General features: G+C 36.6%; 1 protein-coding gene across 3 annotated transcripts in view; it reads left to right on the forward strand.

Annotated features, from left to right (window-relative positions):
• Positions 1-13,908, forward strand: part of dtx4a (deltex 4, E3 ubiquitin ligase a) — a 32,662-nt gene extending 18,754 nt beyond the window's left edge. For all 3 annotated transcript variants that reach the window (XM_077227781.1, XM_077227783.1, XM_077227782.1), the window contains 6 exons: positions 4,714-4,775; positions 4,921-5,082; positions 7,476-7,537; positions 7,674-7,994; positions 8,176-8,265; positions 11,999-13,908. In XM_077227781.1, coding sequence (XP_077083896.1) covers positions 4,714-4,775; positions 4,921-5,082; positions 7,476-7,537; positions 7,674-7,994; positions 8,176-8,265; positions 11,999-12,226 — 925 coding nt within the window. In that variant the 3' untranslated portion in view covers positions 12,227-13,908. The remainder of the gene's footprint in view (positions 1-4,713; positions 4,776-4,920; positions 5,083-7,475; positions 7,538-7,673; positions 7,995-8,175; positions 8,266-11,998) is intronic.
• The last annotated feature ends 1,030 nt before the right edge of the window (positions 13,909-14,938 follow it).

Below are 14,938 nucleotides of genomic sequence, written 5' to 3' on the forward strand. Positions count from 1 at the left end.
AGAAACCGACTTTTTCTAGACACGTAAACGCTTCAAAAAATCACGAGTGGGGTAATACTGATGTATTTTATGTCGTCGAATAACATGTGAAAGTGTCTTGAGCTTGTGTTCACCACAGACCTTATTTGAGCCATTTAACCAAAAACCCATTGACTTCTGCGTTTTGGCCTGAAAAAAAGTGAGGTTAGTCCAAGTACGTAAAATTTTCTTTTCAAAATTGGTGACCGTCAATTTACAATAATGCAGGCGGAAATTCGATTACGCTACAAATCGAAGCTGGATGTGATGACACGCGGACTGTGACGTTGCCATGTACAAAATATGTTGTTTTAGCGATATATCCCATTATAATGATAAAAACGTTGTTTTTATGACATATGTCATTATTACGAGAAAATATATAATTTTAACGCCATGACATCTCGTTACGAGAAAATGTATCGTAACTTTAAACGATATAGCCCAACATTGTTATTATGACATAATTGAGAGGAAAAAATAATAAACTATAAATTATAGCGAACATTGTTTTTAATAAATTTTTAACTGCAAAGTCGAGACATTTTCACCTGTGTTGAGACGTTTGGACCCCAGTGTGTATATTTACAGTATCATATCATTTGTTAAGGAGTGCTAATAGACAGGATTTACTTGTTTTTTTGTACCGATATGTTCCAGGTCCTAAATAGCTTTCGTGCTGCTTTTTATTACCTCAGAATATTATTTCACCGGCAAACAGACAAAAATCATCTTTACAGTAATGCACCCGACCCAAGTCAAAGTGTCGGCATAAGACATTGCGCAAGAATAAATGCATTATAAATACACAATATACATAAAACTTGTCTTAAACCCTCCTAAATGTATTTCCCCCTAGATATTCAATGCAAGTGCATTACTGTTATTGCAAAATATATAATGAGCTTCTTTTGTTGTTGTTGTGGTAATTAACAGAGTGTTGCAAATACAGTCTCAAGTGTTTATATATCTATATAGCCTATATTTAAACCACTAGAGGGAGCTATAAATAAAACTCTCTGTTTGTCTGGAGAGTCTGATAAATGTCTGGATTATGAACTTTTCAGAGGTAAATAAGGTACAAAGATGTACTTTTAAGGGTACAGCCCCAGTGACAAGCTGTTGTACCCCTAAAGGTAACATTTTTGCACATTTTTCTCAGTCAGTTCTTGTTGGTGTTTAGTTGATGGTGAAAATGATTAGTTGTTTATCGCAATGACTGCATGTTTGTTTGTTCTATATTCAAATTTATTTTCAGTTGTGTTTCTGCAACAGGCTAGCGGCACCACGTTTATCCCTGTGAGTGTTTTTAATTCTTCTTCAGTCATGCTCAGTTTTTAGGTGTGTTTGTAGTGGGCGTCGAGTGAAAGCAGGGATCCCATATAGCACCTATAGCTGGACGTAATTGAGCCTGACGTCACTCTCTCGCTCTAATATGACCCTTCACCTTTAAACCTCCTTGATCTTTTTCTGGTACACTTGCAACGGATGTTAGATCCATACAATGGATTCACTCTCTTTTCTTTTAGCACTTTAGTAGTACAGTTAAGCATTACTGTCAAAACGTGACACGTGCTTTTTTCCGACACATAATCATTGTTTTAAAAAAAAAATTTTCGCCCAGTATGCATCATGATTTTGCTGACTCCGTAAATCATGTTAGGCTAGTGTGATTTGTTTGAACTCTGTTGGATTGTTTTATGGTAAGAATATTAAAAGAGCTTTACAGGTTTCATTTTCAAAATGTGCCAAAATGGTACCATGTTAATACTGTGTTTTTGAACATATATCATGGTATTCTTTGCTAAGCAAAGAAGCTAAGCAAAACCTCTTGAGCACAACTATTTTCAACATTGATAATGATAAAAAGTGTTTCTTGAGCATTAAATCAGCATATTAGACTAATTTCTGAAGGATCAGGATCATGTGAAAATTCAGCTTTGATCACAGGAATAAATTACATTTAAAAAAATACTAAAATAGAAAACCTTTCAAAAACATAAAAAGTTTAGAAACCATAAACTTTTAACTGTAGTCTATCTGAATATCGTAATCATTCAGCACCATGGTTGAAACAGTATGAAAATACCATGGTATTACCATCTGATACCAGAGTATTTTATGAAACAAACGAATTATCACAGAAATAATTCTCAATCTTGCTGTAACAGAAACAAAAGGGCTGGCAAATGGGATTCAGTCGAAAATGCGACTGAACAACAAGCTAAAATGTAAAAAGGATTGTGACCAAATCAAGTTCAAAGGTCTAATCCGTGAGCTTTTTTTCATCAAGCCCTTAACGTTAGAGATTCTCCTCTCCACCTGTTCCCTTCCGTGTTTCATTGCTCTCTTCATGTTTGTCGGTAAATGGCTACATCTGGCTGTGGTTTGATCAGGCGAGTTGTGCTTACGCCTACAGCCATATGGGTTTTGTGCTAATACGGCTAGATTAGCCAGCAGCAAACGTGACTGAAGATTTTCCGGTCGCCTTCTTTCACCCCCACCCAGCACATGCACGTCAACTCCCTCCTCTACTCATTCTTCATCTTCCTGGTGTTAACATGTACCTTCACACCTCGCCGTGAACGCGTCAGTCTGCACACACTGACCCTGTGTCTCGAGGTTTCCGTGCACTTGATGTGACGTGCATACGATCGGCTTGTATACCCTTAATAACACTTCTGCTAGCACGTATAATCACACACGTTTCCACATTTAGTCTGGACTCTTCAGGCCATTCAGGACACAAGTCACAGTTCATGACGATTATGATATCATTGTTTATCCTTGTTCCGTTATCAGAATCATAAAGTTTTTTAGAGCGATCAAAGATTTTCACTGATCACTTTTGCTTTCCAAACATCCCGTACTATGACACACACCAGCGGCCTTTGTGTTTGTATACTGTACGAGCGAATCTCACAAAATGTCCAGGTCACATTTTGGAATAAAATTAGGCCAATTTTTGCGACAGTTAAGTTTCTTCTCAATGTGACATTATTTTGATGACAGTTTCATCACATTTTCCCCCATATATATATGTATGTATGTATATACATATAAAATATATATAAATATAATAATATATACACACATGATATAAACAAACTTTTATGTTAGATGCCATTAATCATGATTAATCGATTTATCAGCATTCAGCACTAATATATATATATATATATATATATATACAGTGTGTAAAATAAATTAATCATAATTAATATTATATAAAAATGTATTTCATGTACTTAAAAAATAAGCATTTTATATATATATATATATATATATACATACTACATATGACAATATATAATATATAATTATGCTTATTTTTAAGTACATTATATTTTTTATATTATATAATTTCTGATTTTATTTTCCTTTTGAATTTGGGGTGAGATATGATCCCGGTTTTGTGAGATTCATCCATATATATATCCTTGTGTCTGTGTCAATATAGTTACTGGCTGTGCATGCCCATATATGACCAAAATGTTTGAACTCGTGCAGGACACACACATGGTGTGTGTGTGTGTGTGAGCAACTATCCTGCACTATGTGCCAGTGTGATGGAACCTTATGGCGGTGTGTCAGTGTGTGACGTTGAGAGGTAATCCCGGTCTCTGTGACGTGGATCACCTTCTTTCCTAGCTGCTTGTCAACAGATGGAAACTCGAGGATTAGCTGTATAAGAGCGACAGCTGACAGAGTGAGGGAAGAAAAACTCATCCAGAAGAAGAACAACTCAGAGAGAGAGAGACAGAGGATATCTGTGAACAAAACTACATTGATTCCAGGCTCTCTAGAGGGGGGGAAAACAAATCAATCTGACTGAGTACAGAGACTGCCAAACATTCATAGAAGTTTGAGAGCAGAACGCAAGGAAGAATCCAAACATTACTTTCGCTTTTTCCTTTTTAACTCAAACTTTTTTTTTGGAGATCATCGGAATAGTTGAGACATGACTGTTATCAAGGTGAAACAGTGAGTATCGTTGTACATGTTGCTTTAGTTGTCTTGTTTGTTCAATAGTTCTCTAATGGTTTTTAACAACTAACCCTCAATTATAAGGTGCAGAAAAATAGCCTATTGTAAAATTTTGTCATCAAAAGACATTGTCATTTATCAATGGTTATTGCCATTTGTTTTTATTTTTTAAGTTTAACATAAAAACAACTTTACATTAGTTGCCTTTAATTGCAGTTATATGCCAACGTCTTTGTTCAACAGTAGTTTTCGTTCGTTCAAAATCTCACTGTTGGTTAAGATTTGTAGTTTTACTCGTGTTCTGTAATGTTGAGGTGAGATGGCATGGAAATGTTTGAGTAAGTACTAACTTGCAGTCTATGTATCGTCACATATGGGCAACAGGTGATCAGGTCATGCGAGGGTTGGATGTGCGGTACACTGCTGTTGTCTGCTGATTCACTGCCAGTTCAGTTAGTGTCAGTCGAAGCAGTGGGTTCGACAGAAGGTGTGACCTAGTTTACACACTGCAGCATGACTCGGCATGTCTGTGGGTCAGGATAGGGGTGGTACGCAATCAGGTGTAGCTGTGTCAACTACATGGTTATTTCTGTTCGGATCAAGAATATGATTATCGATAAGACCATTGAGGTGCGTCTGATTAGTGAGTGGTTGCTTGCGTAGTGGAAGCATGTTTCATGTCTTATTTCTTTTGTTTTACCTTTATAGAGTCCCCACCGTCCCAGTGAAGAACTTAAATGGATCCAGTCCTGTCCATCCAGCTTTGGCAGGTGAGAAACAATATGCAAATAAGTTATAAATAGCGACTGATTATTAAATATAGTAACATATTTGGAATAATTTTGCAACAAAAGACAATGAACCTAAAAATAGATTAATACAAAACAAATGTAAATCTCTCTTGTCTTTGGTTAGGTATCACTGGGATCCTAATGAGCGCCGCTGGACTCCCAGTCTGCTTGACCCGCCCACCCAAACTTGTGCTCCACCCCCCACCTGTCAGCAAGAGCGACATCAAACCTGTGCCAGGCCTTGGCCACTGCTGCCGGAAAACCTCAAAGAAACAGGCCCGCAAAGGTTAGGTTATGCAAATTATAAAATATACTGTACATGTGTATATATATATATATATATATATATATATATATATTAGTGCTGTCAAACCAATTATTGCATCAAACATAAAAGTTATTAAATATATATATATATATATATATATATATATACACACACACACACACACACACACACACACGCACATATACAGTATATTAGTGCTGTCAAACCGATTAAGGCGAGACACGGCAGGCAAAAACATTGTTTCTTTTTTTCCACTGGTCAATTTTGAGATTTGGGGATATTTGTCTTCAATAACATGTCTTCTTTCAGACTTGTGGTGAAATACACATTTGGGTCTTTATTTTACTACACTTTGTCCATTTGCGCCTGTAGATTTCGCCTAAATTCATCAAAAGTTGGCGTTGTAAAAAAAAGTTGGTGGTTGTCCCGCTGCTCCGCGAGCGCTGCCTGCACCCTGTCATCACACACACCGTTAGAAAGCTCTCTCTCTCTCCTGAACAATTCTGTCGGATCCAAATTTGGTCATTTCCTTTTTATCAGCAACCAAAAGTTAAAGTGAAAGTGGGGATTTAACTCTAAATCCGCAATCTCGTTATACAATATAAATCTTTAAAGCCCGTTTTCTCAGAATTACTTTTCTTTCATACTCCAAGTCCGAAATCTCCACTTCAGTAGCACCTATATACACCAAACTTTTCAGTCTTGTACCTAGTCATATTATGAAGCTATTTACTGAGGGATTTGTAAATATATTATTCCTAGCCTGATTTATATAACATTTTATTCCAAAAAACATGGCGAAAATCATTTTTTTAATGCTATTGACAGTATATTCTGATTTACAGGATAACAAAAGTAGATATCCATAAATCCCTCTGTAATTTTTTCCCCCATCTAATATGTGATCACAATGAAAAAAGAATTGTGAACCTGGCTTTGTCCAATACTCAGATTTTGTTTTTTTAAATATATGCAAATTAGCGCATATTTAATTAGATAATGCCTAATTTGCATATTTAAACATTAAATTACAGAAAACTTGCTGGGACAGTTTCATGGTGATATCTGCTAGTTAAAAATGTTACCCTATTCACCTGTAGTGTCTCGCCTTAATCGCGATAAATCACATCGAACATAAAAGTTTGTATATATATATATATATATATATATATATAAACACAGCATTTTGTTGGACGTGATTAATAGTGATTAATTGGTTTGACAGCACTATTATATGCATATACATATTCCAGCAGCCATTTCACCCTGTAGCCCAAGACTGGTTGCCCACTGAAGCTAAGCAGGGTTGAGGCTGGTCAGGAGACCTTCTGGGAAAACCAGGTTGCTGCTGGAAGAGGTGTTAGTGAGGCCAGGAGGGGGCGCTCACCCTGTGGTCTGTGTGGGTCCTAACGACCCAGTATAGTGACGGGGACACTATACTGTCAAAGAGCACCGTCCTTCGGATGAGACGTTAAGCCGAGGTCCTGACTCTCTGTGGTCACAAAAAATCCCAGGATGTCTTTCGAAAGAGTAGGGGTGTAACCCCTGGCATCCTGGCCAAATTTGCCCTGTGGCGTCTGTCCATCATGGCCTCCTAATCATCCCCATACATATATATACTGATTGGCTTCATCACTGTCTCCTCTCCACCAGTAAGCTGGTGTGTGGTGGGCGTTCTGGCGCAATATGGCTGCCGTCGCATCATCCAGGTGATGCTGCAATTTGGTGGTGGTTGAGGAGATTCCCCCTCCAATGTAAAGCGCTTTGAATGCAGAGAAAAGCAATGTATATATATGTAATGAATTATTATTATTATTATATGTGAGTGTATGTAATTTATGTATGTATATATATATATATATATGTGTGTGTGTGTGTGTTATGTATAAATATATACATTCATGTATACATGCATACATATACACATATATTATATATTTACAAACTTTTATGTTAGATGCGATTAATCGCAAGTAATCGATTTGACAGCACTAATATATATAAATATATATATATATATATATATATATATATATATATATTATCTTTTTATCTATATATAGGAAAAGAAAGAGAGATCAGCATATTAGAATGATTTCTGAAGGATCATGTGACACTGAAGACTGTAATGATGCTGAAAATTCAGCTTTTGCCATCATAGGAATAAATTAAATCCCAAAATATATTAAAATAGAAAACAGAAATCAAACAAGCCTTGGTGAGCAGAAGACCAGACTTTCAAAAAGATTAAAAAATAATAATTATTCCAAACGTTTGACCAGTTGTCTGTGTATGTATATCAATATATAATACATAATAATAAAATGTGTGGCAGTTTTTTTCTCTAAATCCTCATTTGTTTTAACTTACTTTTTCTTTCATTTGAGCAGGTAGAACTTCAGAAGAAGTTGTTAGAAGATATCTCCAGAAAGTCCGCAACCCACCTGAGGAGGTGAACAAACATGATTGATATTTTTAATAATAATTAAGATATAATATATACAGTTAAATATCATCTTTCATTAGATTAACTAAACTTAATTAAACAAATTGTTTTCTTGTTCTCTGTCAATTTGTATATTTCTTAGGACTGCACTATCTGTATGGAGTCTCTCTGTGGTCCATCTGGCTATAAAGGCCCAGGTGTCGGTGGCATTTCTCGGGCAGAGTCTGTTGGTCGTCTGTCTCAGTGTGGACATCAGTACCACCTGCAGTGCCTGGTGGCCATGTACAACAACGGCAACAAAGACGGCAGCCTTCAGTGTCCCACCTGCAAAACCATCTACGGTGTTAAAACCGGCAACCAGCCACCGGGCAAGATGGAATACCACGTCATTCCTCACTCCCTTCCTGGACACCCCGACTGCAAAACCATCCGGATTATCTACAATATACCCCCTGGCATTCAGGTAAGAGTCACTCACTTACAACAGAGCTTGTTAAAAACCGCTGCAGTGTCCAGAGCATCCATTCATATTGGCTTTTGTGCCACCTACATCGTATATTGCACTGCTGCAGTGTTATATAACTGCATGCATAATTATATAACTACAATGTAGGTCTAAACGGCTCGGTCTGTGATTGTTTTAGGGTCCAGAGCATCCCAATCCAGGGAAGCCCTTCACAGCTCGTGGATTTCCTAGACACTGCTACCTCCCTGACAGTGAGAAAGGCCGTCTGGTGAGTGTCCAGACATTCACAAACGCATTCTCATTCATCTACTGCTATTAATTAAAGAGGACCTTTTATGCTTTTTTTTTACATTTTCTACTTTTTTGTGTGTGTAATGTTGATGTTTGAGCATGAAAGGTCTGTAAAGTTACAAAGCACAAAAAGCCACAAAAGCCACATCCTTGAGATCAATTCAATTTAGATGGATTTTTATGTCATAGGATGTTCTGGGTCACTTTCAAATGAATGTGAAGTTATCATTTCAAGTCCAGAAGTATTTATCTTAAGGTTTTTTTTTTTTAAATATTTTTATCAACCTTATTATTAAACTAATTATATAAAACGATGTTATCAATGCACTACAAATAAACTGTTTATATGCCTTTATTTTGTCATTAAAACTAATCATAAGTCAGGGATAGGCAATGTCGGTCCTGGAGTGCCGCTGTCCTGAAGAGTTTAGCTCCAACCCTAACCAAACACCTGAACGTGCTAATCAATGTCTTCAGGATTACTAAAGCCCTATTCCAATAGTAATTGTTTCTAATGTGGACGTCTGTAAAAAAAATAAATGTGCATGGCACCTCAGTGATAAAACTCATGCTTTCGGATGGCGATTTATTCACGTGGAGGAGCGAGTTCTGTGATCCTACGAACCTGGGAACTCGCTGCTGTTCACGGTGTCAGTCGCATGATGGTCTGCTGTAAATAAAATGTCATATGCTTGGAATAATAAGAATAAATTCCCATTTAATTTAATAATAGGAAAATAATGTCCTATTTATTATTTAATTATATACTTATAGAAGTTATAGGTATTGACTTATCATTTTAAAATGGAAATTAGCAGAATGGGAAAAAATGGGAAATTAGCAAAAATAAGTTAATGCAACCTCTTATTTACACGAGGTAAACATAAAGCTGCTTGGTTTATATATAATTGTAGATAATGCATATTTAAAAATTGTATTGCATGTATTGCTGCCACAATAACGGCCCATTTCAAATGTTTACATGCTTTTTTTCTCTTTCTCCTTATTGTTTTTAACAGCTCCCACTAGGCTGAGGTGGAGCGGTGATGAAAATTTGTTTTTTTAAATACTCTGCAGCATTTCAGTAATAAAAGTGTACATCTGTAAAATGCATGTAAATTACAGTGAAGCGCAACAGTTACTGTACTGTGCTCCGCAGTGGTCAAAAAGGATTTAAACAGTGAATTTTAAAGTGATCTCTTGTAAACTCTGAGATGTGGATTAGGAAGGCAATTCAATTATCACACGACCTTGGTGTTTGTCAAGAAGCAAAAAAGTAGGGATTTTTATGCGGCTGGTTGGAGCAAAACACTGACATTCTGAATTCAGATGGCAATAAAATCACAAACTAGCCCCTGTAAATGTTGAAAATACATTAAGTCCCCATGAGAAACAATTACCGTCCGAATAGGGCTTAAGGCTACAGGCAGGTGAGTTTTTTTTTCAGGGTTGGAGCTAAACTCTGCAGGACACCGGCACTCCAGGACCAACGTTTCCGGTCCCTGTCCTAAATCCTTAGGGATTTCTTATCCTGTAATGCAGGGGGAATCACACAGCAATGAAGAGTATAAAATACACACACACACACACACACACACACACACACACACACACACACACACACACACACACACACACACACACACACACACACAAGCAGAATGAGATCAATGGATCAGTTGGATACTGTTTCCCAGTCAGTTGAGCCAGAAGATTCAACATTTTAAACATAAATAAAAAAAATTCTAAACTGTGACAAAGTAGATTTTGATCATATATATATATATATATATATATATATATATATATATATATATCCAAATGCAGTACCTAATAAAATAAGTCATTATGTCTAAAAACACTGTTCTCAGCAGCATAGATCAATTTGAAATGAGCGTGAAGTTATCATTTGCAGCTCAAATTTTTTAAGTGCAGAAGTATTTATCTTAAGGTCTTTTTATATTTTTATTTACCTAATTATTAAACTAATTAAATACAACTAGATTGTCAGTGCACCATAAATGAACTGGATCTATGCTTTTATTTTGTCATTCAAATTGATCGTAAAAGAGAAGGCCTAAGACATTTCTTATCCCTTAATGCAGGAAAAAACACACTGCAATGAATGGGTTAAACTCTAAACCATAAAAAGTATAAAATAGACTCTCACACACAGAGGCAGAGTGAGATCAAAGGATAAGTTGGAGGCCGTTTACCAGTTAGTTGAGCCAGAAAATTCAAAATAAAAAAAATGTCAAATCTAAACAGTCACTGACAGAAAGTAGTATTTTATGTGGCTCTTTCTCTCTATATATAGACAAATGCAATAGCTAATAAGAGTAATTAATTATGTCTGAAAACACCGTTGTCAGCAAGAAGGCTTTTCTCAACCCCATTAAAAATAGGCTTATGCTGCCATTTTTAATGGGGTTGAGAAAAGCCTTGTTGCTGACAACGGTGTTTTCAGACATAATTAATTACTCTTATTAGCTATTGCATTGTACTATGTATTAAATTTGATTTTATTTCTTTTTTTCAACCAGATAACACAAAATCTGCATATCTTTAACCTGCACATAATGCATTAATTCAGTGCTTGATTAAAAAAATCCACATTTAAACTAAAATAGCTGACTTCCTGTTGGTCGGAGCTAATGATTGTAAATTAGAAGTTTGTCCGGATCAATGAGAACAATATATGTACAGAGTTTGGTGCCTATACTGTAGATAAAACGAAACCCCCACCTTAGTCAAAAGGTGGCGCCACTGAGCCCCTCTTAGACACCCGTTTCTAAGCTCTTGCCGATGTCTACTGGCCAACAACTGATGTGTGTGTCGAGTTTCATGTAATTTAAAGCATGCTAAGAGTCTCAAAAACACCCAGAAGAATATTAAAGTTTGACACATCACCATGACTACAGTATTCAAGATATCAAGAATGTTTTCACATGTGTACGCACATCTGTGGTGTTTTGACATTATTTTGACAAAGTTTGAAACAAATTGGGTTAAAGAGTGCGATTTCAAAGCATTTTTGGCATACTTCCTGCTGCCAGTTGGTGGCGCTATGACTTTGACCTACAATAGTCACATCCATGTGATCAGCCTCCAACAACGAACACACAGCTGAAGATTCCTCAAAACCAATCAATGTATGCAGAAGTTATAACATAGTTCCTGTTTCCCTTTTTTTCGCCATAAATGTATTGCCTCGCCATGGCCAAACCATTCGTGATATCAAAAAGTTGCTCGCAATTTAGCATCCTCAATGTCTTGTGTTCATACTGACTGAGTATAGTGGCGATCAGATGAATTGCCTAGGAGGAGTATATCAAACACCAGAGCGTGTGTTTTTCAAACAACCCATAATAGCCGACTTCCTGTTGGGCGAAGCTTATGACTTAGAGTGTGAAAGTTGTTTGGCCCGATGAGATCTATAAGTGTATGAAAACTGGTTACTGTAGGTTAAAAGGGGTGCACTAACAGAGTCCCTCAAATACAACCATATAAAAGGGTGCTTAGGCCCCAAATATATGAAAAGTAATGTATTTTGAACATTCAAGCATGAAAACATTTTCTAGTAGAGCCCAAAAACAAAATTAAGACTTTGTAGAAGGGCATAATAGGTCCTCTTTAATGTACATATTCCAATTCAACCTTGAAATGAAAGGTTTTTCAACTTTTATTCTAAACAATCCCTGCTCTTGTAGGTGCTGAAGCTGCTGCTGGTTGCTTGGGACCGTCGGCTCATCTTTTCGGTGGGCACATCCAGCACTACAGGAGAGACGGATACGGTCATTTGGAACGAGGTGCATCACAAGACCGAGTTCGGCTCCAACCTGACCGGCCACGGTTACCCAGACTCCGGCCACCTTGACAACGTCCTAGAGGAGCTGAGGGCGCAAGGCATCACTGAGGAAGAGTGTCTGAGGGACTGAAAATTCAAGTCGGACAACAAAGACTGGATGTTTTTTGTGTTAGTGTTGCCAAATCTGAATTCAATTCCCAGCTCTTGTTTTTCAGAATGCCTGAGACACTTTCGAAATCAAAAAACGAAACAAAACGAAGCTTAAGGACTCTGAAAGGTTTATAAGTCATCATCGCTCAACGTTTTTCTTTCAGTGACAATAGCCCTCCTACTGCTAAAGAAACTGTACGAGCCTGTCAGAAGTGGGATAGCCAGCTGCAAGAACTGTAGTCAACAAACAACATTGCACTGTGCGCGCTATTGTGGTGGAGCCGTTATCTTTTCGAAAACTCGAAGGACCCGTTTACCCCACAAAAACTCGATTTGTACAGTGCGATTTTGTCGCTAGTGGGCTGCAGACATAGATGCCGGTGTCTGCTCCACCATATAATGTAATGTAGTTCTGTGAAGGATACGCAAAACAAAGGTACTTCTGTGCATGTAGTTGTATCATTCGGCACAGAGGCGATTACGTCCTTGGTGCAATCGAGGCCGCCACTTTTTGCCAACTTTGAAGCTCCAGTTGCAGTTTTAGATGCCGGAACGTGAATGTTTACTGCCCCATAGTGGCACTTGTTAGCATATACATTCCAGTAATTACCATGGTATTTATTTGACAACATAGTTTTCGAGATGTTTGCAGTATTTACATTAACCACTTATATTTGTACTTATTTTATTGTATCTCTTACATTATTTTATATTGTCGAAATGAGAAACCTGTATTGTCATTCATTTTGGGATGGGAACCAATCTCTTTCCAGGGACAAAGAGAGAGAGAGAGAGAGAGAGAGAGAGAGAGAGAGACATTCAACTGAAACTGCGTCGTTAATCAGTATTAAAGAAACGTTGAGCTGGCGGCCAATGGACGGACGACGCACAAATTTAGTGAAAATATTAACTTGTTTCTTTGTGATTTGTTTTGCTGATTTGCTGTCGGAGAGTTCCGAACAGGGACTGTGTGAAACTGAGCCAAGCTCAATCATGGTGTTTTATTGTGACAACATCGGTTTAGGAACCAATAAGATTTAGATTCTCCAAAGCTGAAGGTGTTGGCCTTTTGAATGGCTACTAAGAGCAACTAACCTATCCTTTTAAAGTCTGTTGAAGTTCTATCCTGTGGACAAACTGTCTCCGGTTGCCTTTCTGGTCGGTACTCTGTAGGTCTATGGTGGACCTGTTTACAAAGCTGTTGACGAAACGTCTGCATGTATGTACATGCAAATGTGTAAGCTTACATTTATAGTTGATGTGCTGTATGTGTGTGTTTTATGTACACGATTCTTTTCCCCCTGCATCCAAAAGCATGTTGTGGAAGTAAATGAGTAATTATTTTTCTTGTATCATTTTTTTTTACAATATACTTTAACTTTTTTCTTATAAGCTATTAGGGTTTTTTTTCCCACTGTGAAGTTTTTAATTTCTTTTATTGCACTTGTATGATTTGATTTATTGTCCAGCCAAGTTCCTCATGATAGTTGCTATGGAGACAGTGAAAATGGCATCTCTGCCAGGACAGAAAACTGTGAAGACAGAGAATGGAGCTCGGAGAACTAATGTTGCTGTATAATATAAAATGTACAAAACAACTCTTGCATATTAAATAGCTGCTGGAATACTGAATAAATATTAAAGGTACTCAAGAAAAGCAAATGCTGGTTTGGATTTATTTTCCTTTCAGTCTGAATGCAGTTTTTGTTTTATTTTCTCAACCAAAATGTGGCCCTTTTTGCATAGTTTACTAATGTCAGTCAGGCACTAAATATCATACTCAGCAGGGGGCGATGTTTAACTAAAAGTTTTATAAACCAAAATCAAAACAACAGGCATGATCCACACTCCTGGGGCAATTACCTTGTGGCTTATGACTGATCCAGGACCAATATATGTAACACATTTTAATTATATTAATTTAATATGGACAATATTAAACAATTATTTTGCATAATTGTTGAAATGTCCAAAATATATATATATATATATATATATATATATATATATTATCACTTGACAAAACTGTTGGTAGACAGTCATTTTACACCAGTATTCTCAAAATGGCCCAAAATATGCACTAGACAGAAACTATTAATATGGCAAATGGGCTGCTCTCGCTCTGAATTAAAATTTGAACATCATACAAATTAACAGACCATCTGGTCCCTCCTAAGACCAGGTCATTTCCTCTACAGGAAGAAGATCGAGCCTGATAATTAATGTTCTATGTTACATAACCCTGGATCAGATCTATCTATCTATCTATCTATCTATCTATCTATCTATCTATCTAGTTCTATCTATCTATCTTTCTATCTATCCATCTGTCTGTCTGTTGTTTTATCTATCTATCTATCTATCTATCTATCTATCTATCTATCTATCTTGTTCTATCTATCTATCTTGTTCTATCTATCTATCTATCTATCTATCTATCTGTTGTTTTATCTATCTATCTATCTATCTATCTATCTATCTATCTATCTATCTATCTATCAATCTATCTATCTATCTATCTATCTATCTATCTATCTATCTATCTATCTATCTATCTATCTATCTATCTATCTATCTATCTATCTATCTATCTATCTATCTATCTATCTATCTGTTGTTCTATCTATCTGTCTGTATGTCTGTTGTTTTATCTATCTAATTCATATATTATTTTCTTATGCTCAGAATACTG

Source organism: Siphateles boraxobius, unplaced genomic scaffold (assembly GCF_051911475.1).
Source record: "Siphateles boraxobius isolate OS27281-9 unplaced genomic scaffold, OSU_SipBor_1 130, whole genome shotgun sequence".
In the NCBI taxonomy this organism is placed as follows: Eukaryota; Metazoa; Chordata; class Actinopteri; order Cypriniformes; family Leuciscidae; genus Siphateles; species Siphateles boraxobius.